Source organism: Epinephelus fuscoguttatus, linkage group LG11 (genome assembly GCF_011397635.1).
Source record: "Epinephelus fuscoguttatus linkage group LG11, E.fuscoguttatus.final_Chr_v1".
In the NCBI taxonomy this organism is placed as follows: Eukaryota; Metazoa; Chordata; class Actinopteri; order Perciformes; family Serranidae; genus Epinephelus; species Epinephelus fuscoguttatus.
The window spans coordinates 32,043,219-32,070,173 of NC_064762.1; the positions used below are offsets into that span (position 1 = coordinate 32,043,219).

Here is a 26,955-nt window from a genome sequence, read left to right on the forward strand (position 1 = left end):
TATCCATCAGCCCATAAAGAGCGTCTAATATTTTGAAAGTCAGAGCTGAACTAAGACTGTAATAAACAACCTGGTATGGATTTCATTCACACATGTTTGTGCTGAAGTGTATGTCGGGTGGGGAGGCAAAAGTGGGCCCAAAAACAAACTTGGAGGGCCAAAATATAACAAGAAGAAAACAAAGAGAGCATTATTGTTGCTGCAGCTAAACTGGATTTTTTTACTTAAGTCTTGGCGAACACAGTAACTGAGTTTTGTGAGGCATGTCAGTTTAAGGGATCTGTGAAACCACAATGGATCCTTCTTGTAATCTTCTTTTTTACTTCAGTAATAAGAAAAACTTTAAATGACAGTTCTACAGTATGACTATTTCATTTAAGCAAAACCATACCCAGTTTCACAATCAACCCAGTCTACATGTTAGAGAGGCTGGACTGATACAGGATGGTGAACAAGTTCAATCTGACTAGTTTAGAAAGTCAGAGTGGTACCTGCAGGTGAGCCTGAATGCTCTTAACCTGAACTCAGGACTGTACTGCTGTCTTTGATTTCAGGCTCCAGTTTTAATCAGAGGAATGAAATACTGTGAGGCTTCGGGCAAAAAACTTCACAAAGGTATTTTGTCCAGCTGCTGAAGATGCATTGTTTTTATAACAAAGAGAAAAGTGAAGTGGACAAAGCAAATCCAGATACAATCTGAATACACATCAGAGATTCCAGATGTCTTGGTCTAAGCTTGGTCAAAGTAGGTGTCTAAACTCTCAAAAACCTTTTCTAAACAAGTCATTGCCCACCACAGTTCCTATCCCAGAAGTCAACTAGATTAACCTGAGTGTAATGCACCATGATTCACAACATCTCAAGAAGTTAATTAGTTAAACTCCCATCCACTCATGAGTTGGCTGGTTAAGGCTGAAACATGCTTCTCTGGACTGCACGTGGACCGAAGTTCGAAGGCTTTTTCTTTTATACTTAACGTTTACGAGTTAATAACACCCCTCATCACGTGTACCTTGGCAGAAACATTATTGCAGCTGTAGAGGTTGAAGGGTTTAGTTAACAGCTGGGAATAAAGCATTTCCTGTATGTTTATAACTGTGTTTTTAAAATGATTTCCTACCTTCCAGGTACCATTAGGCAGAATGAATTTCACACAGATTTAAACCTTTACGAGAACCTATCATGGCAATAACACACAAGAATAAACTTTCAAGTTTTGCCAAACCATAATCAAGTGTTGATGATAGAGAGGAACATGTAGTAATATGTTACCGGAAAACTGAAATTGAATTTCTTGATGAATTTCTTGCAATAAAAAATTTGCTGTTCAACAGCCTCATTGGACCTTCCCATAAAATTCCTGAATGTACCAACACCAATGAAGAAGAGTTGTCCTGAAATGTAATTGTATCATCATGTCATGATGACAAAGTCATTAAAGGTGACACACTGTTATCTTTGATGGATTAACAATTGTTGAACCGAGCAAATGAGTGGAAAATAGAGAATCAACCTAAAAACCTATAAAGCTGTGGCTTGTGAATAAGTTAGTAATGCAAATGTGATTTGTATCAAATGGCCCAAAACATCATACCCTGCCTTAAACATTTGATAAGACACTAATATTGTTTATATTTTGGTCTTGAACAAAGTTTTTTTGTCACTCTGGACTTTGTCTTGACATGGTCTTCGAAAGGCTGTATGTAAATTCAGACTGTAGCCACAAAATAATGTGACACAGTCTTGTCCAATACTGGCTAAATAACTTACAAACTGGGGGTTGTCCTCCCCCCTCTTGGTCCAGCCGATGCGGTAGAGGGCCACGTCCGGGGCCCCATGCTCCCAGGTTGCTCTGAAGGAGGTCTGGGTCACCTCAGAGAACTGCAGGTTCTTGGGGGCAGGAACAACATCTGCTCACACAGAAAGAAATGAGAGGGAGGAAGGATGTGTTGGTAATTACGAGGAGGTTCCGAGAGATGAGGCAACATCATATGAAGGCTATTTACTGTAGCTACAAGTGCGTAGCTTACCAACATGTGTGTGTGTGTGTGTTCCAATTAGGTGTGTATTGTGTTTGTTTGCATGTGTTTGTGTGTGTTTTCCTGTACAGCTATCTTTGGGAGGACCAGATTTTAGACCTTGCCAAAGAGGGCATTTTTAAAATGTAAGGACATACTACGTGGTCCTCACTTCTTGGTATAAGAGTTGGTTCAGGGTAGAGGTTATATTACTCTATAAGTCTGACTGAATCAACGTTTTGTTTAATTTCATTCATTCAGCCTGGCATTGTGTTCATGTTAGCCACTTTCATATTGGGAGGTGGGATATTTTGTTTCACCCTAAACAATCAGTAGCAAGTTAATAACTGTCTAGCAAATGTTGTTTTTTTTTATTTTCATAAACACAGAAGCTTTTGAGCAGATAACTTAGTTGAAGATTTATGTCAGTTAAATGGTTGTTCTTTCTATAATTTGATTTACAATAATCCGTAAAGCTGGGTCAGATCTCATTTATACTTGTGGCCATTTTTCTGTTGCTTTGTCTCATGAATGTAGTTAACTCGGTTGTCTCTCAGAGGGGGCAAAACAGCTGTCAACAAGTACAACACCAGACATATTTGAATCACTGTACAAAAGCTAAAGAAGCTAATATGTCAATGGGGGTCCTCGAAAGTATAAAACTACAAATGTATGAGTGTTTTTCCACAGCTGACAGGGGATTAATGATAAACAGAGTCAGTGCAGTAAATGATTACACACAGAACGAGTAAAGCCTCTCTGGAAGCTGTTTTCAGTCCAGGAGGGGAAGTTAAGTGAAGTCAAAGTTAATACAGAACTCATCACCATCACAAACACTGTACGTGTCTCTAAAACACATGTGCTGTTCAGGCACTGGAGAGGGCTGGTCAGATTTATCAAATTTGATGTAGTTAAAGGGTAAGTATACAGTATTTTCTCATATATTTTCCTCTGCTGGATGGACAAAAGACAAAAATAAAAAGCAGATTCAGACCTGTGATGGCGTTTCCGAGCATTGGGAGTCCAGGTCCCTCGTCATACATTGGGGTGACAGCTACATCGTACTCAGTCTGGGAGATGAGGTTGGACAGGTCCAAGGTGGTGATGTCACCGTTGACTTCAGCCTGGCAGTGACAAATATAATCATCATAAACTAAAAATCACTCACATACCTCGATTAAAGCTGCACAATCCTCTGTGTTGTTTAAGAAAATGTTATTGATCAGCATCATGTTTTCATAGTGCCACACATTTATGAAATGCAATCAGTTTTTGTAGGATCATATGGAGTTTAAAGGTCTATGTGTCGTCTAAATTTGGCTGCAATTGCACAAATGTGTTAGAAATGTTTGCCAGTTTCTCTAAAAGGTCACACTTACTAAGACTTTGGCAAATAATTACAGGAAAAAGAAGTAGACATTTTGAGATAAAAAGCTATAATTTAAAATATCTTAAACACAAAAACAAAACAAAGATCAAGTGGTTAGGATATAAGCAGGTGGTCATGGTATAAGCAGGATAAAACAAACCTGTTTGCTGCTAATAATAATATGTTTTTTATTTGTTCATACTAAAACTGTGGTCTGAGAGAAACAACATTTTAATTCTCTATATGTCCTGTGCATCATATGGCAGAATTGACAATAAAGTCTTTGGCTTTAGAGTATATAACACTGAGTTGTGTCTCCTCAGTTGAGTTTTCCATTTCAGGGGAGAGATTAGAAGAGTAAGCAGCACTCAGCAGGCACTAATCCAACGTGTGGGTTTCTTCTATAGAGACACAAGGTCCTCAGCAGTAATCCTTAAGAGGAGTTGAGCTGCTGTGTGTCATCCATCAGTTTTCTGGAAACGTCTCGCAGGTGTCCACCGACGGCACCTTCGGCTGCCGATTCATCCCAGACTGTTTGTCCTCTGCTGACATCCAAGTGAGAAATTATGAGGACAGAGTGGTGCTGGGATGATCCAGTCAGGCTGGGCTGACAGCCTGAGCCAGCGCTCCTCTGCCAGCAGACTGCTTTTCTCATAAAGATCAGCCAACAAAGAGGAGCTGCTGTAACTCTTGACTTGGTCATGACTTGGTCACTTTCCCAGAATGAAGATATCACTGCGGACTAAAGCTTCACCCTTACTAAGCTCCCGGCGAAGTTTTATTGTTGAAAGCCACCTCTGAATGAACTTACAAACAATGAAAACATTTTCAAACAAGTCTTGCAGCCACTTTGCTGTAAAAAGAGCAACAGCTGATAACTGCCAATAGAAAAGGTCACTGCTGTACATCCCGGTATTACACATGAAACTAATTTAGGCTGTTGAAACGGTGTTTGAACTGCACAACAAGGAAAAAGGAGGACGCTGCTCAGGATTCACAGATTCCAAAACAAACAAAATCTACACAATTTTCTTGCAAATCTTTCATAATCATAAAGAACAGATGCACTAACAGCAAATGGAGGTTAAATGATGCCAAAATGGAGCCTGCGAAATGTTGAAGTTGGTTAGACTGACCTACTTTTAATGATAACAGTCACCAATTTTTATGCAGCTGACAATTACTTTCACTATTGATTTTTGCATTGGTTTTTTTTCTTGTTTGCATTTTTGCATTGTTTTGTTTCTAAAATGTCATAAAACAATGAAAATGTCAAGTTCTCAGAGCTCCAGGTGAAACATTTATGTCTGACCAACAGTCCAAAATCCACAATTCAACAGCATTCAATTTACACTGATGTAAAATAGAGAAAAGCAGGAAATCAGTTTTTATTTCAAACAACTAGTCTTTTCATATCTACCCCTACTGCACTTTCAAACCTAATTTGACAAGTAGAAGTATGTAATGTTCAATATTTCATTCTAGCATTCTAACATCTGTAGGATCGTAACACTTTTTAACCTCTAGTCTAGAGAATTTGATGCATTCTAAGTCTGTAATTTACAAAGCCAGTGCCAGGTTTTTTTTTTAATAACAGCCTGTACTAAAGGTAACACAGAAAAGACAAAACGTCAGTTTTACCTCCTTCAGTTCTCCCTCCTCTGGTTTGTAGGTTATCATGTACTTGAGGACAGCTCCAGGAGCAGCGTCCCAGTTGAGCCTCATGGTGCTGTGAGTAACATCAGAGATTGTAAGGGCTCCAGCAGGAGGCACGGGCACTGAGGGAAGACAGGGAACGGACATCCATTCAAACTTTAAAAACCATCAAAACTCAAGTATAAACGCATGTACGATCCCAGCATCACTGTCAATATGTTTGTTAAGATATTAAAATACACTGGCTGACCAAAAGCTACTGAAAAGCTGAAAAAACAGACAGCAGCGTTTTTAAGTGCTGCCACTTTGGATATTCTGTATTTCAGTGCATCTGTTTTCTATCTATAAATTCTTAGTCCAAAATATAAACTCCAGGATGTGGGAGATGTGATCCAGTTCTAGTAAAATAACTGCTGACATGAAAATAAAACTAAATACCTTGAAACTTCTTACCTTTTCTTACAAAAAAAGTTACATTTTAAAAGATGTAAGTTCCTGTATCTTGTAAGTATAATGCAGTGAGTAAAACTATGATATCCCACAAAATACATACATTTATAAAAAGATGTGTTCAAATACTTTCTAACACTTCTTGCTCATCACTGATTGTGTTGTAGTTTGACAAACAATTCCTTGAGACAGACAGAATTAATCTCATTACTTAATTTGTCAGCTTTCAGCTGTACAGTGCTACAGAAGTTTTCCATTGTCTCAATCTCCAGAGGAGCTCTGCCTCTTAAAAATATCTGTAGAGCTAAAACTCATGTAATGTACAGTGTAAAATCAGTAAAGCATTACGCACAGGTGACTCCTCTCCCCTCCAGAGGGTCGCTGGCAGCCTCTCCATGCAGGGCATAAAGCGTGATGGTGTACGCTGTGTCGGGTATCAGCTGCACCAGCTGGACGTTAGTTACATCTCCTCCAACACGTACCTAGAGAGCAACAAAGGGGAAAGACAGGACTTGTAAGAAAGTTATTTTGTTTACATACTACAGTATACATATGATATTTTAGACAAAGTTGCTTCCAAATTTGTGTCAGTAGTTTGTTTGTCCCTTCCTGTTTCAAGCCAGCTACATAAAGAAATGGTGTCCCCAGTTTGGTGTGGAAGAACTTGACTGGTCTGCACAGAGCCATGACCTCATTCTATCCAACACCTTTAGGATGAATGGAAACACTGAGCTAGGCCTTATCACCCAACATCAGTGTTGGACCTCTTGTATCAGAATGGGAGCAACTCCCTACAGCCAGGTCCTGAAAGCTAGTGGTAAGACTGAAAGCAGAAGAGTTGAGGCTGTTATAGCTGCATTTAAATGTTTATGGGTTTGGATGTTTGGATTTTCACATACTTTTGGCCATGTAGTGTATATCGTGTGTTATTGTCTTCCATTTTTCAAAGTAAAGCATAGTTCTTAAATGTTTTTTTCCCCTATTTTCCAGGCTTGCATTAAATGGGCTTGAATACTAGCTAATGATGCTTTTTTTTTTGTGATTAACATTTTTATTTTCATTGTTTCAACAATACAATAGGAACAGTAACCCCCCTCCCCCAACAAACAAACCCTTCCCAAGCCACCACCATCCATGTTGATCCCTTTCTGGTTACCAACATCAACCATTGTGCTCCTTCATGTACAGCTATTACAGCTACACAGCCTGCATCAATGTAGACAAAACACAAAATAACTATAACAAAATTAGACACAGAAAATGACTCCAAACAAGGTTAATACAGCACAAAGTAATCACTGCATTAAAGAGTTAATTGGTAAACAAATGAAAAAATAAAAGTAATAATAGCTGAATAAAATGCAAACACATAAGAAGCACTATTCTGTATTTACTCACAATAATGAAAACTTGCATCTCTCCACCATCCAAACCCTTTCAGGAACCCTTTAAAAATTTCATGTATTTGCCCCACTTTGCTTCATATAGATCCAATCTACCCAGTTGTTTATATGACATTTTTTCAAATGCTGCAACTCGTGCCATCTCTACAGCCCACTCTTGAAGAGAGGGAACCCCCTCCGTCTTCCATCTAGCTAATGATGCTTTAAATGGTAGCATGCTGTTTAAATACTTTCATCATTTTAATTAATATTTCATGTCAAATGATTCACGTTGATAAATAATGCACTTCATCCTGAGGTCCTGATTCACACTTCGGGTGCACATATTCCAGTAAAGACCATTTCACTGTGTATTAAATCATGCCTTACATTTTCCTCTGCTGTATAATTACACATGTAGGTTAACACCACCCATTCCACCCCTTTAGCATCTGTTCTGTTTATATCATCTTGATGACTTCAGGCCTCATGAGCTAATCCTTCCCATTACCCAGCGTGTCTGAGGGCTCTGCTCTTTGTGGGCCTGGCCTAAGCAGCACTGCAAAGTCCACTTCCCGTTCTGCGAAGCGCTCATCGCATCGCCATCTGGAAGCAGTAAGGCGGTGTGAGCAGAAGCCCGCTCTTATAAAATCAATGTGGAAATGCTGAGCACACAAATTAAGATGTGTGTGAGTTTGTGTGTGTTTGCTATGTTTAAAAGTGTTTGTATCCTAGGTATCACAGTGTACTTGTTGCTGACATTGTGGGGACATTAATCTGTTCAGCAGGTCATATTGTGGGGACTCAGTCAGTTAAGCTTCCTTTTTTAGTTAATTAGACCTGGGCCAATCAGTTGTCAGAGTGACCATACCCTCTCTTATTGTTTTTTAGTCCAAAGCAGCAAGGAATTTCTAAGCAGACATCTCTTGCTTAACGTCAAGCTACATTACATGTTGAAAACACAACCTCACAAGCTGCATTTGAAGGTCACATTACTTTACCTCCTTCTCCAGCTGAGGCTCAGTGGCGTTGATGGATTTGTACAGCAGCATGTAGCCTGTGGCACCATCTGCCTCGTCCCAGCTCACCTTCATGGTGCTCGAGGTCTCGTCGTAAACAATCATGTTTGTCGCTACTGACAGCGGCACTGAGAACACAAAAGCAAACAGTTAGAGAAAGTAATGGCTCAATATAACAAGAGGAAGATTCAGTTTACTATTCTTTTGCCAATATTTGATGTTTTCAATTAAGAAAAGAATGATTTGATATAATTTGAAGTATCTGATGAAGACTAAGAGCAACAACTGGAGATTCTTTGGCCCTTATAAATGACTGTGCAGGTCTGAATTGATAATTTTTGATATTCAATATTCTGAGGAGGCTTTGGCACAAAAAATACACATCAAGGTCATATTTTAGAAAACTCCACAATGTCTCAAAGAGAGCATAAAGTTTTTGATTTACAAAATATTTGCTATCACATGTCTGGTTAGGGTTTCTGGGTTTTAAAGGGTTTATTCTATTGATTTATTTGTTTACTTTCTTAGATGTCATGTAAATAAGTGATCTGACTTCCTTGACAGGGTTCAGGGATTAAGACAACCCAGGTTAACTGTAAAAGATTTACATGTGAATCCATGACAAAAACAGACGAGGAAGGTATCACTGAGAGGAAATATATTTGCCGTATTGCATCTCTGTGTACAAAATGATTGATTCCAAAAGCCTGACTAAAGGCCACTACACACTAAGTCCGTACTTTGTGTACAAAATCGTTGCACGCTTACAAATAGGTAATTTTCTGCATTTTCTCGCAACTGTCAAAAGCTTTTAGAGAGTTGCTTGACCAAGAAGCAGTGAAGAAAATGTGGCGTAACCTTCAGGACATGTATATGTGCAACAAGAGAGAGGGACGGGGCACACAGTATGAATTTATAACTTAGGTAGCCTACTTTCAACAGGTCGGATAGTAATATTCAGACGCATGATGATGACGAGAAGGAGGATATAATAGAGGATGCAGACGACAGAGAAGACAGGAGACAGAGACAGAGGACAGCTCAGCCCCTTGACATAACCATGGTGTCAAATGCAAGACAGACAGAAAGTGGCAATAATCAGGGAAAAAAGGGGGACGATCCCAGGTTGGCTTCTGAAATATCTACTACACTCGTGCTGTGATGCAGGATGTATCATCTTCCTCACACATACAGTACAGGCCAAAAGTTTGGACACACCTTCTCATTCAATGCGTTTTCTTTATTTTCATGACTATTTACATTGTAGATTCTCACTGAAGGCATCAAAACTATGAATGAACACATGTGGAGTTATGTACTTAACAAAAAAAGGTGAAATAACTGAAAACATGTTTTATATTCTAGTTTCTTCAAAATAGCCACCCTTTGCTCTGATTACTGCTTTGCACACTCTTGGCATTCTCTCCATGAGCTTCAAGAGGTAGTCACCTGAAATGGTTTTCCAACAGTCTTGAAGGAGTTCCCAGAGGTGTTTAGCACTTGTTGGCCCCTTTGCCTTCACTCTGCGGTCCAGCTCACCCCAAACCATCTCGATTGGGTTCAGGTCCGGTGACTGTGGAGGCCAGGTCATCTGCCGCAGCACTCCATCACTCTCCTTCTTGGTCAAATAGCCCTTACACAGCCTGGAGGTGTGTTTGGGGTCATTGTCCTGTTGAAAATAAATGATCGTCCAACTAAACGCAAACCGGATGGGATGGCATGTCGCTGCAGGATGCTGTGGTAGCCATGCTGGTTCAGTGTGCCTTCAATTTTGAATAAATCCCCAACAGTGTCACCAGCAAAACACCCCCACACCATCACACCTCCTCCTCCATGCTTCACAGTGGGAACCAGGCATGTGGAATCCATCCATTCACCTTTTCTGCGTCACAAAGACATGGCGGTTGGAACCAAAGATCTCAAATTTGGACTCATCAGACCAAAGCACAGATTTCCACTGGTCTAATGTCCATTCCTTGTGTTTCTTGGCCCAAACAAATCTCTTCTGCTTGTTGCCTCTCCTTAGCAGTGGTTTCCTAGCAGCTATTTGACCATGAAGGCCTGATTCGCGCAGTCTCCTCTTAACAGTTGTTCTAGAGATGGGTCTGCTGCTAGAACTCTGTGTGGCATTCATCTGGTCTCTGATCTGAGCTGCTGTTAACTTGCGATTTCTGAGGCTGGTGACTCGGATGAACTTATCCTCAGAAGCAGAGGTGACTCTTGGTCTTCCTTTCCTGGGTCGGTCCTCATGTGTGCCAGTTTCGTTGTAGCGCTTGATGGTTTTTGCGACTCCACTTGGGGACACATTTAAAGTTTTTGCAATTTTCCGGACTGACTGACCTTCATTTCTTAAAGTAATGATGGCCACTCGTTTTTCTTTAGTTAGCTGATTGGTTCTTGCCATAATATGAATTTTAACAGTTGTCCAATAGGGCTGTCGGCTGTGTATTAACCTGACTTCTGCACAACACAACTGATGGTCCCAACCCCATTGATAAAGCAAGAAATTCCACTAATTAACCCTGATAAGGCACACCTGTGAAGTGGAAACCATTTCAGGTGACTACCTCTTGAAGCTCATGGAGAGAATGCCAAGAGTGTGCAAAGCAGTAATCAGAGCAAAGGGTGGCTATTTTGAAGAAACTAGAATATAAAACATGTTTTCAGTTATTTCACCTTTTTTTGTTAAGTACATAACTCCACATGTGTTCATTCATAGTTTTGATGCCTTCAGTGAGAATTTACAATGTAAATAGTCATGAAAATAAAGAAAACGCATTGAATGAGAAGGTGTGTCCAAACTTTTGGCCTGTACTGTATACATTTTATTTAACACAGAAAATGTATGATTTTTTGGGGCTTTTTAAAAGTCCTATCTCTTGACTGTTCAACATCCCTCTTTCCAGCCTCTACAGACTTTAAGTTTGAGTCACACTGACAGACTGCAGACTGCTTTCAGGAGGACACTATGACTTAACTGAGTGGTAGTTTAAAAAATAACTACTTGTGCAATTCAAGTGGACAACAACAGAACAATCACTTATTGTTTTTATGACAGTGGGAAACAGCACATTGTAAAAATCAGTTGCACATTTAAGAACAAATAAAGTGAACATTAAAGGACAAATGAGCAACTAAAAGCACTTGGAACCAAGCATTAACACGTTGTTAATTTATATCAGTTTATTTTAGATGCATGCAAAGACCACAACGCTAATGAATCACTCTTTAACTGTTTATCTTTATGGATCAAAGTGGTTCCCACTTCACCCACCACAGACTAGCATCAGCTCACATCGCATCATGGGACGTTGTGTTTGTGTTAAGAAGTTTTCCGCCTCAGATCAGATGCTAAATATATACGTTGTATAAACAGAGAGCAGATTTGCAGGAGGGAAAAATCGAGTAAACGCGTTATATCGATGTGTGTGAAACAGGGTAATGAGCAGAGAAATCAAGTTGTTTATCTCACAAACCGTAAGGAAGAAACAAAACGTTTTCCCACAACAGAGCGATGATGCTATCCGTTTTTAAAGCTCCTTTTTAATCATGTCTGTCGCCCCAAAGGGCAACCAGTGTCTTGTGAAAAGGCCATCTAACATGGAAGTTGAGCATTTCTCTCATAAGGCAAAGAGGCAAAAAGGAAGTAGCCTTAGACATTTAGTGTTGAGAGGAAAAAAGAGGAATAGCAAACACTTACAGGTGGTCTCAGTGCCCTTCAGTGGCTCACTGCTCTCCTCGCCGACCACAGAGTAGACATTGACAACATACTCGGTCAGGGGGGTCAAGCCTTCCAGCACGACTGTGTTCATCGTCCCATCAACCAGCAGCTGAAACGATGAAGGGCTAGTTATTATACAGTCTTAATCTTAGATATTCATTTCTATGAACACAGACAATGTCATGTCTAACAGTATGAAACGTTTTCACACAACTTGGGATCATTTATGGATTTTGCTGTGGACAGTTTTCATATATTTTAGCTTTGGTAAGAAAAATTTGCAATGGAAACAGTGTCAGTGGAGTGAAGTGGAGACATTGTTGTAAGAAAAGTTGCTGTTGAGTTTTCTAAATGTCACTTTTCAATGCTTTAAGAAAGATGACTCGATGATGGAGATCTCAAAAAACGTGGCAAAATAAAAAATAAACTTTCTGCATGGATATATCATATTAAGACAAATACAGGTGGATATAACACAATACAATAAATGTGTCCATACCACAGCGTATTGGACGCTGGTATCAAGTGTCTGGCCAGATTCATAAGCATGCTAATCTCTTTGATTGAGAGATTTAAATAATAGTCTGTGTTTCATTAAGTTGTTGTACAGCTGTATGTGTTTTAAACTTTTGAGAATCCTTTGAAGGGCTTCCTAGAAAATGTGGACATATTTATCAAAGTACACCATCAAGAATTTTCTGTAACCCTAACCCTATAGACGCCATGGAGATATATTTTTGTGTTTTGGGGGGAAAATTACTCTTTAAGTTACTCTTGTATGATTTGTCTCACCAAGAGCTCGAGAGCAAATACTTTGAAAAGTTACAGATGACAGACAAACTTATATTTGTTATGACTGAACATTTTCTTAGTCTAATCTATTGTATAGGCTAAGATGTGTATTCTGTATGAGTGCTGTTATTATGTTTTGAGAGGCTAGTAGCTGCAGATGAAGGTGCCAAGTTTTTGTTCTTTTCAAAAAGCAGAAAATCTCATTTAGAATAAATCTCTTTAACTCGTGCAACCTCACAGAGTAGGATCACTGCAACCTGAAAGGACTTCTTTGCTGATTATGAGAAAAAAGGATTGGGGTGCAGCAGGTCAAGGATGAAATGTTCTAATCACTAATCGGACAATAACAAACACATACTCTCATCAAAACTTCAAAGCTTAGAGGAATGAGCGCATTTTGTTTCAGAAAACTGGTAATTAAATTTGACTTTCAGTGAAGCAATTTGTCAGTATATGATGATGTAATTTTGATATCTGAAAAAGTTAAAAAATTTGGATGAAAACTGCGGGTCTGATCTGTCAGTCAGGGACTGATGGTGGTCCAGGTCTCATATTTTCACCACCAGATGATTACAGTCTGTTAAACCGGAACTATCATGCTGCGCTCATGTGCCAGTGGGAAAGTCCTCATGTGGGACATCCAACTTGGCTGCTAAACAGCATCACATTCCTGTGCTGCTCTGCTGGAAAATCAAGCCCAGAAGGGAAGTGACAAACAAACAAAGAGGCTACAGCTTCTTGAGCTGTTGAAAAAATGTCCCTCTTATCAAGTTATTTTTTTCTGTAACTGATTAAGTTCAATGTGTTTCCAATATAAATGAGGTTACTTGAAGTACTTTATGAAATCAAGTTTAGATTTTCTTGATTCTAGTATGGCGACCTGTATTAATCTTTGTTGAAACAAAACACAGACAAAATTTCTGCTGGGAACAGGTTGAAACGTTCTTCTTCACTAAACAAATCACATTTTAGCAACCATTCAGCTATCAGCATGACCCACCCTTCTTAAAATGTACTGCTTCACGAGTCAGGTTCCATCCAAATGTAGCACAAATTTTAACCAAACTTTCAGGAAAACTGCAACAGAAAATGCAAATTTATGTGCTTTTCCCTCCACTACCATTATGTGAATATGGGGAGTCAGTTAATTAAGATAGGCAGTAGGAGTCGCTAATTTTCCAGTCAGGAGACATTTTACTACTGCAGAAGAAGAGGGTGCAATGAGATGACAATATCAGAAAGAGCGCCAGTCATACCTCAAATGAAAGAAAACAATTAATGCATAATTTCTTCAATGGACTGTCAATGGATAATTCTGCATATGAATGCAGAATCTGAAGGCAACGGTTCAAGAGTTTAGTACTGGAAGCATTCTGGTTTCCATTTGTAGTATGAGTGGTACTGACCAATCAGGTTTGTGTAGGCTTTGGTACCCTGCAGGTAAGAAGTCTGCGTGGAGAGCAAAAGAGGAAGAACGCATTGGCTGAAATGCAATCTTGGTACCCATCAGCTATCGTCTGACAACAATTGAGCTTTTTCTTTGCTATTCGCTAATTCATATGCATTTATATGCTAATATCTGTTTATAGAGATTAGCCGTAATGTTGTCGGGACCTGTCTCAAGTTGCTAATCGAACTGTAAAAAATAAGTGGCAAACGGAAGAGGAAGTCTTGGCCCAGATATTCATTGGCGATGCCGGATCTCTCTAAACGTTGGCTATTGCCCCCAAAGGCTTTATCGTCATCAGATTAATAACCGATGGGTTCCAAGATTGTGAATCTGATGAACTCCTGGCTTCACTTAGACTTTAGTCTTTTGGTCTAGAATGAATTGATATTCTCTTCAAGCACAAAGATCAACAAATACTATGTTAGAAAAAAAAAGTGTCTACTCTTACTTTTCCATTGCAACCGATATACTTTCAATCTTAAATAAAGTGTTACTTATTCTATTTAAGCTTTAAAAGCAGCCGTAAATTTGGTGACAGATGCATAAAGATTTATTTAGGACTTGAAAAACAAAGTTGAGGAATTAGTAGTGAATTAGGGCTTTATAGCCAAGACTTTAGACTTACTTATGACCTGTAAAACCTTGACTTTGTCTCACCTCTGAGGTATAAACTGTTAATATTTATTGGACTAAAACATGCAAACCCACTGTTAAGGAGTTTCAAAGTTTTATTTTAAGTCATGCAGAAATCTCCTTTAACTCTTACAATGACACAAAAACTGGCCACTCCAGCTCATCGTCACAACCTTTTTGGGTCTATTCATGGCACACATTTCTGTTTCTTCCGCATGTATAAATACTCCAGGTACACAACAATTTATGTTTCATCTCTTGGCAGCGAGCCACAGCCTCAACCCTGACCTTCCTTGTTACTGGCCGCTTGTAATTTAGGAAATTAGTCTCTTGTTGCACTAGCTGTAAATCACAGCAGATAAGACCTGCACTAAACACCCAGCATGTACATACCATACATATCATTTTGATATGTTCATATGTGCCTTACAGTCCATTGTAAACAAAGGAAAGAAGACAGATAGAGGCTGTACAGCGAGGCGTCTCAGCCCAGTGTGAGGTCTATAACGTTAAACTAAGTGGATCCAGTGGAAACTCTGGATTTCAGATGAGCCCGATTATAATCACACAGGCTCCATCTGACATGGGCCAATAAAAGCACAAAGGATGGAACAGACCCAGCATTCTGTTTTTAAAGACGGGACTGACAGGAGGTTAAGTGTAAACTAAATGCAGGTTCACCAAAGCAACTGGGATCCAGATTTCAGTCCCTGAAGGCCAAGTAAACAGGGCTTTGATTAAAAGCCAGACCTGGGTATGTGGAAACACTTCCAGGAGTTGGTTTTTGAACCTGTCTTGTGAGGTCTGCCTCATAGGACAACACATGTCAGAATATTAAACAACAGGGGAGAGATTTTAAGCATCAATTTGTCTTTTTTGTGTGACTGACAGCCTGTCATTATCTAAATTCACAGGAAGTTGTAAATCTCACCTAACTGGTATGGGTCACGGATATAAACAAACAATAGAGTTATCTGTTACAGTTTAAGCCAGGTCTAATGAGAGCCAAAGGGACTTAATAAGCAAACAAGATGCTATTTGATATTCAGGATTGTATCCAGCACAAACAGATGGTAGACATAAAGTCTCTGAACCAGGAAGCATGCTGAGCAGATTACTCTAATGAAGTTCTATGAAACAGACCAATTATCTGAGTCTTCTAACCTTTTTATACCTGGATCAATAGAGTCAAACTGATCTAAGACAACGGGCGGCACGGTGGTGTGGTGGTTAGCACTCTCGCCTCACAGCAAGAGGGTTGCCGGTTCGATCCCAGGCATGGAAGCCCTTCTGTGCGGAGTTTGCATGTTCTCCCCGTGTCAGCGTGGGTTCTCTCCGGGCACTCCGGCTTCCTCCCACAGCCCAAAGACATGCAGATTGGGGACTAGGTTAATTGGTAACTCTAAATTGTCCGTAGGTGTGAATGTGAGCGTGAATAGTTGTCTGTCTCTATGTGTCAGCCCTGCGATAGTCTGGCGACCTGTCCAAGGTGTACCCTGCCTCCCGCCCGATGTCAGCTGGGATAGGCTCCAGCCCCCCTGCGACCCTCAAGAGGATGAAGCGGTTAGAAGATGAATGAATGAATGAATGATCGATCTAAGACAACAATGATAGAACCAGCTTTTTATATCTGAACCAGGTTTAAAATGTGAGGGGGAAAAAATGCTCAAAGTGTGCCAATATATATATTTATAGATTCTTATTTTATTGTTCTCTTTGGAAATCTCTTTAAATAATGCGTCCTAAAGTCTTCTGTTTTTAACACCAATAAAGATGGTATTCTATGGCGCACCCAGTGGCTTAATGGGTAGAACAGGCATCCCATATACAGGCAATGTCCATGCTGCAGCGGCCATTACAGGGTTCAACGCTAAGGTTTTTTTTCACTTGCCCAGTTGGGCAAGTTGGTCAGAGATCTACTTGCCCGAAGTCAGTTTTTACTTGCCCTATAAAAATTGTTTAATTTAAGCGGCTATCAAATAACAAAGACTGCAGTTATTTTTATGTTATGTAATCTTTATTCACGCTGTATTTATTAATTAAAACAACATATGTCATGTATTGTAGCTTAATTCCTACACAAATATCACAGTGTCAGGGCTTAAAGTGAAAAATTTGTCAATCGTTCTCCGTCTATAATTTTGCGCCCTACTTGAGCCATGCCCACTTCTATTTATTTTTCACCCCTCTCTCCAGTTCTGCTGTATTAACACCGGGTTTAATATATTTTGCTTCCATCTCTCTGCCCTGCTCTACTCTACTTCAACGCTACTTAGCGCTCTCTCTACCAGTAGACTACCACATCCACCTGTTGCACAAAACGCACACAGCAGTGTTTCCCCTAGGATGGAGTTGTAGCAGCGGAGGTGAAGCACACACATGAAAAATAATTTTCACATACGTGAAACTTTTTTGTGTGCTTGCAACGCACAGCCTGCTGGGATGTTTCTATGTATCTACTGGCACCAGAAGGGCTCTTTAGGACTAAGGACATACAGTACATGTGTGCACAGTAATGAGCAGGTGAAATGTCTGTCTAGCTTACATACGAGGTGTCTCAAGATTTAGGAACACACAATATTATTGAATATAATAAAGTAAAAAGTCACTTGACATGCTGCTGTTTTGTGCTATAACCTATTCAAGTGTTGGAAGTTATTTACGCGACATCGCCTGAACGCAACATAAGCTAAGCATGAGGCCGTGCTGCGCTGCTGTGCAAGCAGCGTGTTTGTCTGTGCGTAACAGCAGTCTGTTGGTGGTTATTTATGCACCGTCCATTTCAATAACTTTGTCAGCTGACAAACTGCACCAGGCTCGGGGTCAGGTTTGGTCAGGAAAATGCGGCCCGAGCCGCTCTAGCATGATCACCTGTGTGTGTGGCGGAACTCCGCCGTGCGCGATACAGAGAGCAGAGGAGAACTGTTAACGCGTGACCGTGTAGAGACAGAAATGACACGATGGCATAACACCATAAATAGTATATTGTTATGTTATTATATGAAGCGTCCGTCGCGCAAAATAATATCAATGGGGGCTATGGGCAGGACATTGTTACGTGTGCCTGTGACTTCAGGCAGAGAGACCGCTGCATCAGAGCAGAAGAGCATGTTTTAAAATACATTTATTTTATCAATTAGTTATTAACTTTTACTATTTTTAGCAACTTGCCCAATTGGGCAAGTGAGTTGTTAGTTTACATGCCCGACCGTGAGTTTTACTTGCCCCAGGCAATCGGGCAATCCTTAATTTTGAGCCCTGCATTAGCTCAATTCCAGCCTGCGGCCATGGGCTCAATTCCAGCCTGCGGCCCTCTGCTGCATGTCATCCCCTCCCTCTTCCCCCTCCCATGCTTAGACTGTCCTATCTAATAAAGGCAAGAAGCCTTGAAAAGAGCAAAACCAACTGTCTGTCTGTGGCTCTCAGCTTTAAGCCCATTTAAAAAAGGGCTCGGTAATTTCCTAAAACAGCTGGTCACTGTAGTTTTTATCAAACAAACAGGAGTTAACAGTGCATTTCATAGGGACTATTTTGAGGGATGCACTGATCCGATATCTGGATAGAATATCGGCCCCAATATCATCAAAAGAGATGGATCAGGTATCGGAAAATGCAACCTATACCTGAGGTGATCCTTTCCCTTTAAATCTATTGCGACGCAAGCTACGTCATATGTCATGGAGTGAAGGAGAGAATATGCTGTGTGGAGGTATTTCACACTATTTCAACTGCTGTTGCACAATTGTTTATTTTTGTTAAAAATAAATAGTTCATCATTGCATTAATCTGTTTCATCTTGTTTCATTTTATCTTAGGAAAGAACTGTGTAGTGGGGCGTCGGTGGCTTAGTGGATAGAGCGGGCGCCCCATGTACAAGGCTGTTGCCTTTTGCCTGTGGCCCTTTGCTGCATGTCAGGACAGTGTTTGTGGGATTGAGTCAAAAGAAAGTATAGTGTTTGTCTTCATGGTAATGATGAAATATTTCACCCAGTGCAACAGTGTGGCTCATAGATGTGTTTTTAACAGTGGGGCTCCATGGCACAGAGGAAGGCTATGCTATTGTTTATGTTAAGTGCAGAAAATTCCAGTTGCCTATCCATGAGCTCTGCTAAATTTGTGCTAAATTTAGGCTCTGAAGTCTATTTTGGAAGTCTTGGTGGTGCTTTCTGTGGACTCATATATGCTAATCTGTCAGAGCAGAAGACTCTGGCAAGAGCAGGAGTGGAGGCGTGTGATTTACAGTGAATAAGGACTGGTGTAATGGTGGGAATGAGAGGTGATGCCCCAGTACTGATGTGGATCACTGCCACTGTTTAGAGTTGGTTGCAGAGTCGAATCGCTATCTGTGTGAGGAGCAACCACGTGGCCATCTTGGTTGAGGTCAGGATGTGTGGGCAGTTAAATCATCCCACAACCAGAAACAGTGTATTACCAGAACCGTCCGGAAGTGTGGACAATTAAAAAGCAGCAGCCAACAATGTCAGAAGATGCAAAAAGGACTAAATCAGAGTGCACAAGGAGCTGATGGGATTAATTTTTACTTGAGCTGTACCTTGCATAACTTCATGTGACAAATGATTGATTGATTGATTGATTGATTGACTGATTGACTGATTGACTGACTGATTTTTTTTTGTGTGTGTGATTCTTGATGTGAAGTGCGCATGAGTTAAAATCTTGTGTTCGGGGTAACGGGAAGGGGGAGAAGTTTATCTCACCTCCTGAGTGGGTCCTCCAGCCGCCATCATGTAAGAGACGCGATACTTGTCAACAGGGCTACCGGGTGCTGTCCAGGTGGCACGGAAGGAGCGGTGGGTCACCTCTGAGGTCACCAGGTTGGTGGGCGCCTCCAGTTCAACTCCTGAAAAGGAATGAACAGGAGCTGGAATATGATCCCACATGTAAAAGTATTTCACATCGTGAACCTTGCCCCCACAAATCTGCCCCTGTCATATATGCTCCTCTGACAGTGAAGAAGTGGGCCTGCTGTATATTTATGCTCTTCTGACTTTAAAAAAGTTTTTTTTTTGTTTTTTTCCTCCGGCTGTGCTGTAAATCATCCTTGTATTTGCTACTAAAATTTACGGACAAAAAGTACTTCCAATGTGACAAAACAAGAAGTACATCCATCAGATGCTTGGATCTATGTTGCATCATCTTTTGATTGTCTGAAATAATCAAGTTTGTCAGTTTAGTCAAATCTTGATCTATCTGCATTTTTTTGGATCTGATCTTGTTTTTTTCCCTCTTACAGAGTAGAACTAATTTGTGAATAACAGAACACACTGTTCTCATCTAGGGATGAGAATAACTGAATAATTTCTACTTGTCAGTAGTCATTAGCTCATCATTTAAACAGGGCAAAAGCAACTGTGCCAAAGAAGTGTAATTTTGCTGATATTCGTGTCTTTACTTGGACTTAAGGTTTATGTCGTCCTTCATAAGTGGAGAAACTTTCACGCCCTTGAGCATCTGCAAACCCAAATGAAAGCCTGGAGTAAAATTTTTAATTTATGGCTGTCAGTCTTAAACACTTTGGCTTTGTAAGTTCCGGAAATGTATACATTTCTACAACTACAAAGCTTCCACCTGACCTTGAAAACAGGTAACTACTAAAATGTGTAAATCTGACTCAACAATACTCATAGAAAAAGCTGGAATTGCAGATGCAAGCAGCAGAGGTTCCTGGCACCATTTGACCAATGTTGTCATTAAAAATGTCTTCAAGTTTACAGCGCCACCATCACGAAGATACAATCACTTTAGTGTTTGTTACAAGTTTGTCATGGGAAGGAAAAATTTTGAAGATGAACATTTGTGGTTGCTTGGCATGCAGAATCTAGCTACTGGGAACTAGATAGCAGTGTGCGTGTATTTTTTTCTTTTTGATTGTGCAGCTCATTGTTGCCCAGCACCTGCAAAAATGTATGAATTTGTGTGTGCCTCCTGATAAAAGCTACATTTTTATCAAAATTTTAAAAAATACAATTTATCACATAAATCAGAAATACAGAAACAATTTGAAACAAATTAGCCTAGCTTTGTTTCTATTTCTTTAAAATGTTACTGTTGATAGAAAAAATATTACCATTAAACATATTTTGAAAAATTCACATTTCAAGCTAAATCAACTGGTTAAAATGTCTTACTGTCAGAATATTGCTTGGTATCTTTAATACCAACAACAGTGATGCCAGTTTCAATGATAACGATCAATCTTATTTCCTACCTGGGCCCTTGACACTGTTACACAGGTTGACAGTGAGGTCATCAACGATGTCCACCAGGAACTTGAAGTCGTTGACGTTGTACATGTGAATTTCGTCAGGGTCAGAGGCAATGGTCCTCAACTCGTTCTCGTCAGCGTTCTTCACACCTGAGAGAAAAAGTTACCATCATAAGTGTTCCTGTAAAAATATGACCTGAAAACAAGACTGAGTCGTTTGTCTAGTTTGTAAGGAGTTGCCAAACCATCAAATTTGTACTGCAATTGTTTCCTACTAATCCCATGTACTACAAATTGTGTTTACTTCACATACAAATATACAAATATATGCTGTACATCATCATATATTTGTATATACCAGACCATGTGTGTGTGTGTGTGTGTGTGTGTGTGTATATATATATATAGAGAGAGAGAGAGAGAGAGAGAGAGAGATAGCTTTCATGTGACAAACACAAGAAATAAGCTTTTTCTAATCATGTTGATAACATCTAAATTTTTTGCAGTAAGATTATGTAGTTGCCCATGTTCACAAGATAGAACTCTCACTTTACAAATTTCTTCTATGAGACTCTGATAGTTTAATTTTATTCATACTGACAAAAATCACTCACCGATTGCATAGAGCTCGATGCCGCTGTCTCTCAGATTCTGCGAGTTGAAGACGATATCGTCCTGCGACTTTCCGTCAGTGATAAGGACACCAATTTTACGAGAGTCGGGACGCAACCCAACGTTGGGTCTGAAGTTGTTCTGAAGGATGTAGTTCAGAGCCATTCCTGTGTGAATAGAGTTAAGAGTTTTACAATTCTGTGAATTCTAAAGTTTCTGTGGATATTTTGAGAGTTTTTGATATTACTTTACTACTTTAATATCTCACAAAGTGAATCTGCTTTCTTTCCATACTTTTTCTGCAATAACAGCTTCACTTTTCCAGTAAATGGACCCAAATTAGGAAAGTAAATAGGTTTAGATCCCAAATTGAGGCCTTGATCAGTTTAAAGTGGATTAGACAACATGTTGTGAAATCACCTGTCATAGTGTTGCCTCCTTTGTACGGCAGGTTGGCAATGGCATCCAGCAGGGACGCCTTGGTCGGGTGGGCATTCAAGTGCCACTCAGTCTTTGGGTCTCCACTGTACTGAGCCAGACCTGCAGAAAACACCAACAGGACACACAAACCCTGTCCGTTAGCTTCTTTAAAAATTATGCCAATGAAACAGGTTTATAAAAAACTAATTAACTAAAAATCTATAACGGTAGTAATTAAAGGAAAGTAGTGACAGTAGTAGACTGAGTAGCTGTATAGTCAGGTTTTATTAATAGAACAGAAGTAGCAGGAGCAGTAATAGCATTTATAGCAGTATTAGTAGTGGTTGAAGCAGTAAACAGTAGCAGCAGTATTAGCAGTAGCTGTAAACATATTGGCAGTAGAAGAATGAGTAATAATGAATAAGAATTTAAGTAATAAAAGCAGCTTCCTAAGAATTAAAGTGATAGCTACAGTAGTTGCACTAGTCTGTGTCCTAACGGTGTAAGTATTAATAGAAGTATTAGTTGTAGAAGTCGTGGCAAAGCTGAAAAGTAGTCGAGTTTTGAGACTTAATACTTTTACTTTACTTTTTCACTTCTTATTCTATCACTGTTTAATGACTGTGAGTTGCACTTATGGATCAAGATATGTGGTAAGCTGATAAAATGTAACTTTAAAAAAACACAAAAGCAGTATATAAAGTGAGCAAACCAACTAAAACATCAAAATACTGCGAAGAGATTAATGCTGCAAAAATACTGAAATGGAATATTTTAAGAAATCTACCTGGTTAACATGTCAAATGCTGGACTTTTACTTGACATACAGCATTTTTTATGTAACCGTTAAAAGGTTTGGTATACTTTTTCCTCCTTTCTTAGCAACAGTCATATAGTGACAGAAACAAAGTAGTAGTAGTGGGAGTATTTAAAGTAGTGGCAGTCGTGGCACTAGTTTTATCAATTGAGCTGAACTGTTAGTTACAATAAAGGTAGCAGCACATATCGGAGTATTAAAAGTAGAAGTAGTGCTAGTACAGGTAGTAATTACTGCAGGAAGGGCAGTTGTAGTATGACGAGTAACAAAAGTGAAAATGTTACCAATCTGGACTCTCTCAGGGCTGATTTCGAACACGCTAACCATGCGAGCGATAAAGCTGCGGATGGTTTTGAAGTTGATGCGGCCAATGCTCCAGGAGCCGTCAACCAGCAGCACGATGTCGGCCTTTGCTGCGGTCTTACACTGAGTGTCTGCAGAGAGATGGTGGGGGGGAGGGGACAGTTAGCGAGACACCTGGTAGACCACAGACACCCACCATGAATGTCCGCTCTGTTTTGTATGTACCATAAGAGAAAAAAGGGTACAGGAAAGTGTGAAAAAGTGAGAGGAAATGTCGTGGGATACATCAGAGAAGAGTGCATCACAAAAGTCTAACAATCTCAAGATGTTTACACAGCAGAATGTTTTACACAGCATTATGTAACACAAATAATTCACACTCATAACACATTGTGTAACAGCTGTCAATTCTGGATTAACTGCTCTCTCTTCTGAGCATTTTTTTCTCTCTGTCCTCCAGCATTTTTAAATCCAGCGACGAATCAGCCCTGTGGTCTTTTCTGGCTGACAGTGAGGCTGTCCCCTCCAAGAGCAGGAGTTAGCCTCTCTGACACTCTGATATACGAGACCTCCTGTTCCCAAAAGTTACTGCACATTCCTGCTCCAGGCACCTGTAAGGGTGAAAAATGGCCGCTTGTCCTCTTTTTTTTTTTTTACAATGACACGCCCGGCGGATGCCAAGCGTTTACAAACCAGGCCCCTGTGTGTGCAATTGAAAACAGGTTAGGAGATAATCGATTACATTTTTTGGTTCTTTTTCAGCAGGCCGCAGAAACAGATGCTTGATGCTAAGAGGAACCGAGTCAGATGCTTGACCGCAGTCTGTTTGAGTTATACCAGCGCCGGTAAACAATACGCTCATGAGTCCCTCTGACATTCATTAATAAAAACAGATGTCATAAACAGAGGCAGCTTTAAGAGGCATCTAATACGCTGCAGACGACTGCTGGATCCAGTGTCTCTGAGTAAGAGTCTCAGCAAATAAATATCCAGCTCAGTCTGACTGTGGGACGTAAATCAACTGGTGTCGTGCAGAAACCTGCAGCAATTCTGACTTTTGTTGTTTTTGCGTTGAGGCCAGTGACAGTGACCTTTTTGTTCTTTAAAATTTGACTTATATCATTTTGAAGGGAGCCCTCTTAAATGTGTCATGGCTGCGGAAGTATATGACATTTTATGTATCGTAAATTTTGTTGATAATCTCTTTCTCTCTATCATCTAACTGTCCCAAATTAAAGACCCTGAATCTTAGAGGAGTCCAAGAGTGACGTCTATAAAACTTAGTTTTATATAATGTTGGAAAGTTAAGCTCTTAAGTTCATTCTTGACCTTAAAAGTATTAGCTTGGTAAAGCAATCTTAACTCAAGATCCACTTACTACCTTTCAACGGTGAGCATAGCAAGCAGCCGATTAAAATAACCTTAGATGAAATGTCCTTAAAGAGTACTAGGATGAAATCACAACAGCTACTGAGCTCACATGTTATCAGATCTTTTTCTGTGGCAACTGAGTAAACTGATGAAGACCACAGGATTCGGTTCAATGCTGGAAAAAAGCTTCTATGTGCATCTTATTTTGGGAGCAGATTTTTACTCCATAGCATTTGTATAAAGGTGTCATGGGTGGCACTAAACCCTCACAACATAAATTCAGTAGTAGCTACAATTGTTTCCTTTGTAATCTGTATTAATGTCTAATTAGTTGATGATTTCATTTTGCAAACCTCCATCAACTCATATGGAAGTCTCCTTTACTGAAACATTTCCGATGATGTAAAACAAGCTGTCCTTTAATGCATTTGACTGTGTATTCAGTTTAAAAAATGGTTACATTTAAAACATGATGGTAAACAAACTAATGCCATGTTGAATTTTAACATTTCCAATGGTTGTTAACGTGTAATAAATTTTAAAAGCGTGACCTTATTCTAGATAATGTCGAGTGATTCAACAAAACATTGCTGTTAATAAGTAGAATTTTCTCACGTCACCGTCCAGTTTTTCACACTTTGTTTAAAGAAGAACATGTGAAAAGGAAGAAAGCATTTAATGATCTGTAAAAACTAATTTTTTTCAGCGTGTGAAGGACGCCTTGGAGCAGCTCTGCCAGACCATATGGACCTCTCAGAAAGTCTGGATTAAAGCCTCCACTAAGCAGCCTGCCATGTGAGAGCTGCAGTTTAATATATGAGGATCTCTGAGTGGAACCTCGGTGGAACATCCTGGCCTGTTCCCCTCTCGGTGGGCAGTCGGTCACTGTGTCTGCTCCCCATTACAGCAGGAAATTCTGTCCAGGGTCAGTACCTCCTCTGGGTCTTATGAGAAGCATAACATTTTCCGAACTGCATACATCCCAGCGGCAGCTAACGCTCTGGATCATAAAAAGTAGGTAATTGCAAGCAGAGTCCTCTTCCACGTTTGGACAACATAAAATGGGAAATATCTACTTTTGTAAAACACATTTGAGCCACAGATACTGAGTTCAATAGTAAGTCATCTGGTAGCTGACGAAGATGTTTGTTTTTGGTGACACCATTAAAGGTGAGCACATCATGGGGTGGCTGCTCGCACACTGGCAAATATGTAGCATGTGAGTCGGTCAGGGAACATGTCCAATTGGGCAATTTATAGATGTTAGTGTCAGCACTTCAGCACATGTCTGTTAAATGGCATGTCACTTTGCTCCAGATTACAACCAAATGAGATATGAGGTAGATAAGGAAACGTGAGCCAAGCAGCTATAAATAATTTGTACTAATCACAATCTTCTGCATCAACTTTTGGCCTGCGATTCCAAAGAGACAGTGATATTAATTCCCCTCGACAACAAATAATTCAACGTTCTGGCACTGATTTGGCCGGCACTTCGAAGTCAGACCACTCCTGTTCTGAAATGACTTGGATCAGAAAGCGTCTGGTCTGCAGGCCTGCTCTTTAGGACTGCTAATGGTGTGCGGGTTGTAGTGTGGTGGCGTTATCAGCTTTTACCAGAGGGATCAACAGTAGGTGGATCTGGAGCGTCCATGAGGGTCGTCTCTTCCTCTCCTGCAAGAGGCAAACTCTCACCTCCGTCAAACATCCCAAACACGGCAACAGAGTACTTTGTTCCTGCCCTAAGGGTGAAAGGAAATTGCACAAACTTACATTAGTCTTTCACAATCTCATTTAGAAGCATTTCATGACAAAATTAGATGTTCACAATGTGAAGAGAGCAGCTCTTGGTCTTCCAAATGACCGTCTACAACTTGAAAGAGCAAAAAAAAAAAAAAAAAAAACAGGATCTGCAATAAAAATCCTATAAAAATCCCAGCATGAATCTACACTTGGAAAATGCATAAAATGTGTTTTCTTTTGTGTACTACAGCTGGTGTAATAACTCAAAATTATCCTCTTCCTTTTTGAGATAATGGACTTGTATTGATGTCCCTTTGATTATAATTATAATACGTATAGTTACGTGATATGAATTGGTTGTTATAATGTGTACAATGGTTAGCAAGTTGCAAAATAAATGTCAATACTGCTGATAACTTGATAAGATTTAATGTTCTGAAGAAAATGTCCATGTGACAACTACCTTAACAACATCTGTTTTACAAGATTTTTACTAGGGTGTTGTAAAGTGATTGATAGGGCATTTCTTGGTGGTTTCAACTGACATGAAAGGTTTACCTAGAGTGTCAGTTTAAAGCATAAGGCCACTGACCAAGCTGCCGTATTTGATAAGCTGGGAGTGAGATCGTTGGCTATAGACAGACGTTGTCATCGAGACAGTTTTAAATCGAAATGTCTTCTCAACATCATAGTTTGCTTTTATTTCACTCCACTGTCCGCTCTACTCATTAAACCCTGGCAAAACCAGTACGTTGGCTGGCTACGGATTTAGGCAGATACGTTGGTCTCTAGTGAATGGTTAGGGAAAATGGAATCCCCATGGAAATCGGTTAAAGTTGATGCAAAGTCAGACTGAAGATGGAAACTGAGTGTGATAAGTTGATAATTCTGTCTGATATCAGGCAATACCAGGGTGGTGCCAGCATTGACAAGGGCACTGCTAGTGTAGATGGGTGCTCAGGTCTACGCTGGC

The 26,955-nt window shown here is 39.9% G+C and overlaps 1 protein-coding gene across 4 annotated transcripts in view; it reads right to left on the reverse strand.

Annotated features, from left to right (window-relative positions):
- Window positions 1–26,955, reverse strand: part of col12a1b (collagen, type XII, alpha 1b) — a 154,960-nt gene that overhangs the window by 83,989 nt on the left and 44,016 nt on the right. For all 4 annotated transcript variants that reach the window (XM_049591030.1, XM_049591031.1, XM_049591029.1 and 1 more), the window contains exons 17-28: window positions 25,857–25,981; window positions 22,850–22,999; window positions 21,749–21,868; window positions 21,331–21,495; window positions 20,720–20,866; window positions 19,209–19,351; window positions 11,595–11,724; window positions 7,877–8,022; window positions 5,846–5,975; window positions 5,029–5,165; window positions 3,013–3,142; window positions 1,771–1,910 (exon numbers count right to left, since the gene is read on the reverse strand). In XM_049591030.1, coding sequence (XP_049446987.1) covers window positions 1,771–1,910; window positions 3,013–3,142; window positions 5,029–5,165; window positions 5,846–5,975; window positions 7,877–8,022; window positions 11,595–11,724; window positions 19,209–19,351; window positions 20,720–20,866; window positions 21,331–21,495; window positions 21,749–21,868; window positions 22,850–22,999; window positions 25,857–25,981 — 1,663 coding nt within the window. The remainder of the gene's footprint in view (window positions 1–1,770; window positions 1,911–3,012; window positions 3,143–5,028; window positions 5,166–5,845; window positions 5,976–7,876; window positions 8,023–11,594; window positions 11,725–19,208; window positions 19,352–20,719; window positions 20,867–21,330; window positions 21,496–21,748; window positions 21,869–22,849; window positions 23,000–25,856; window positions 25,982–26,955) is intronic.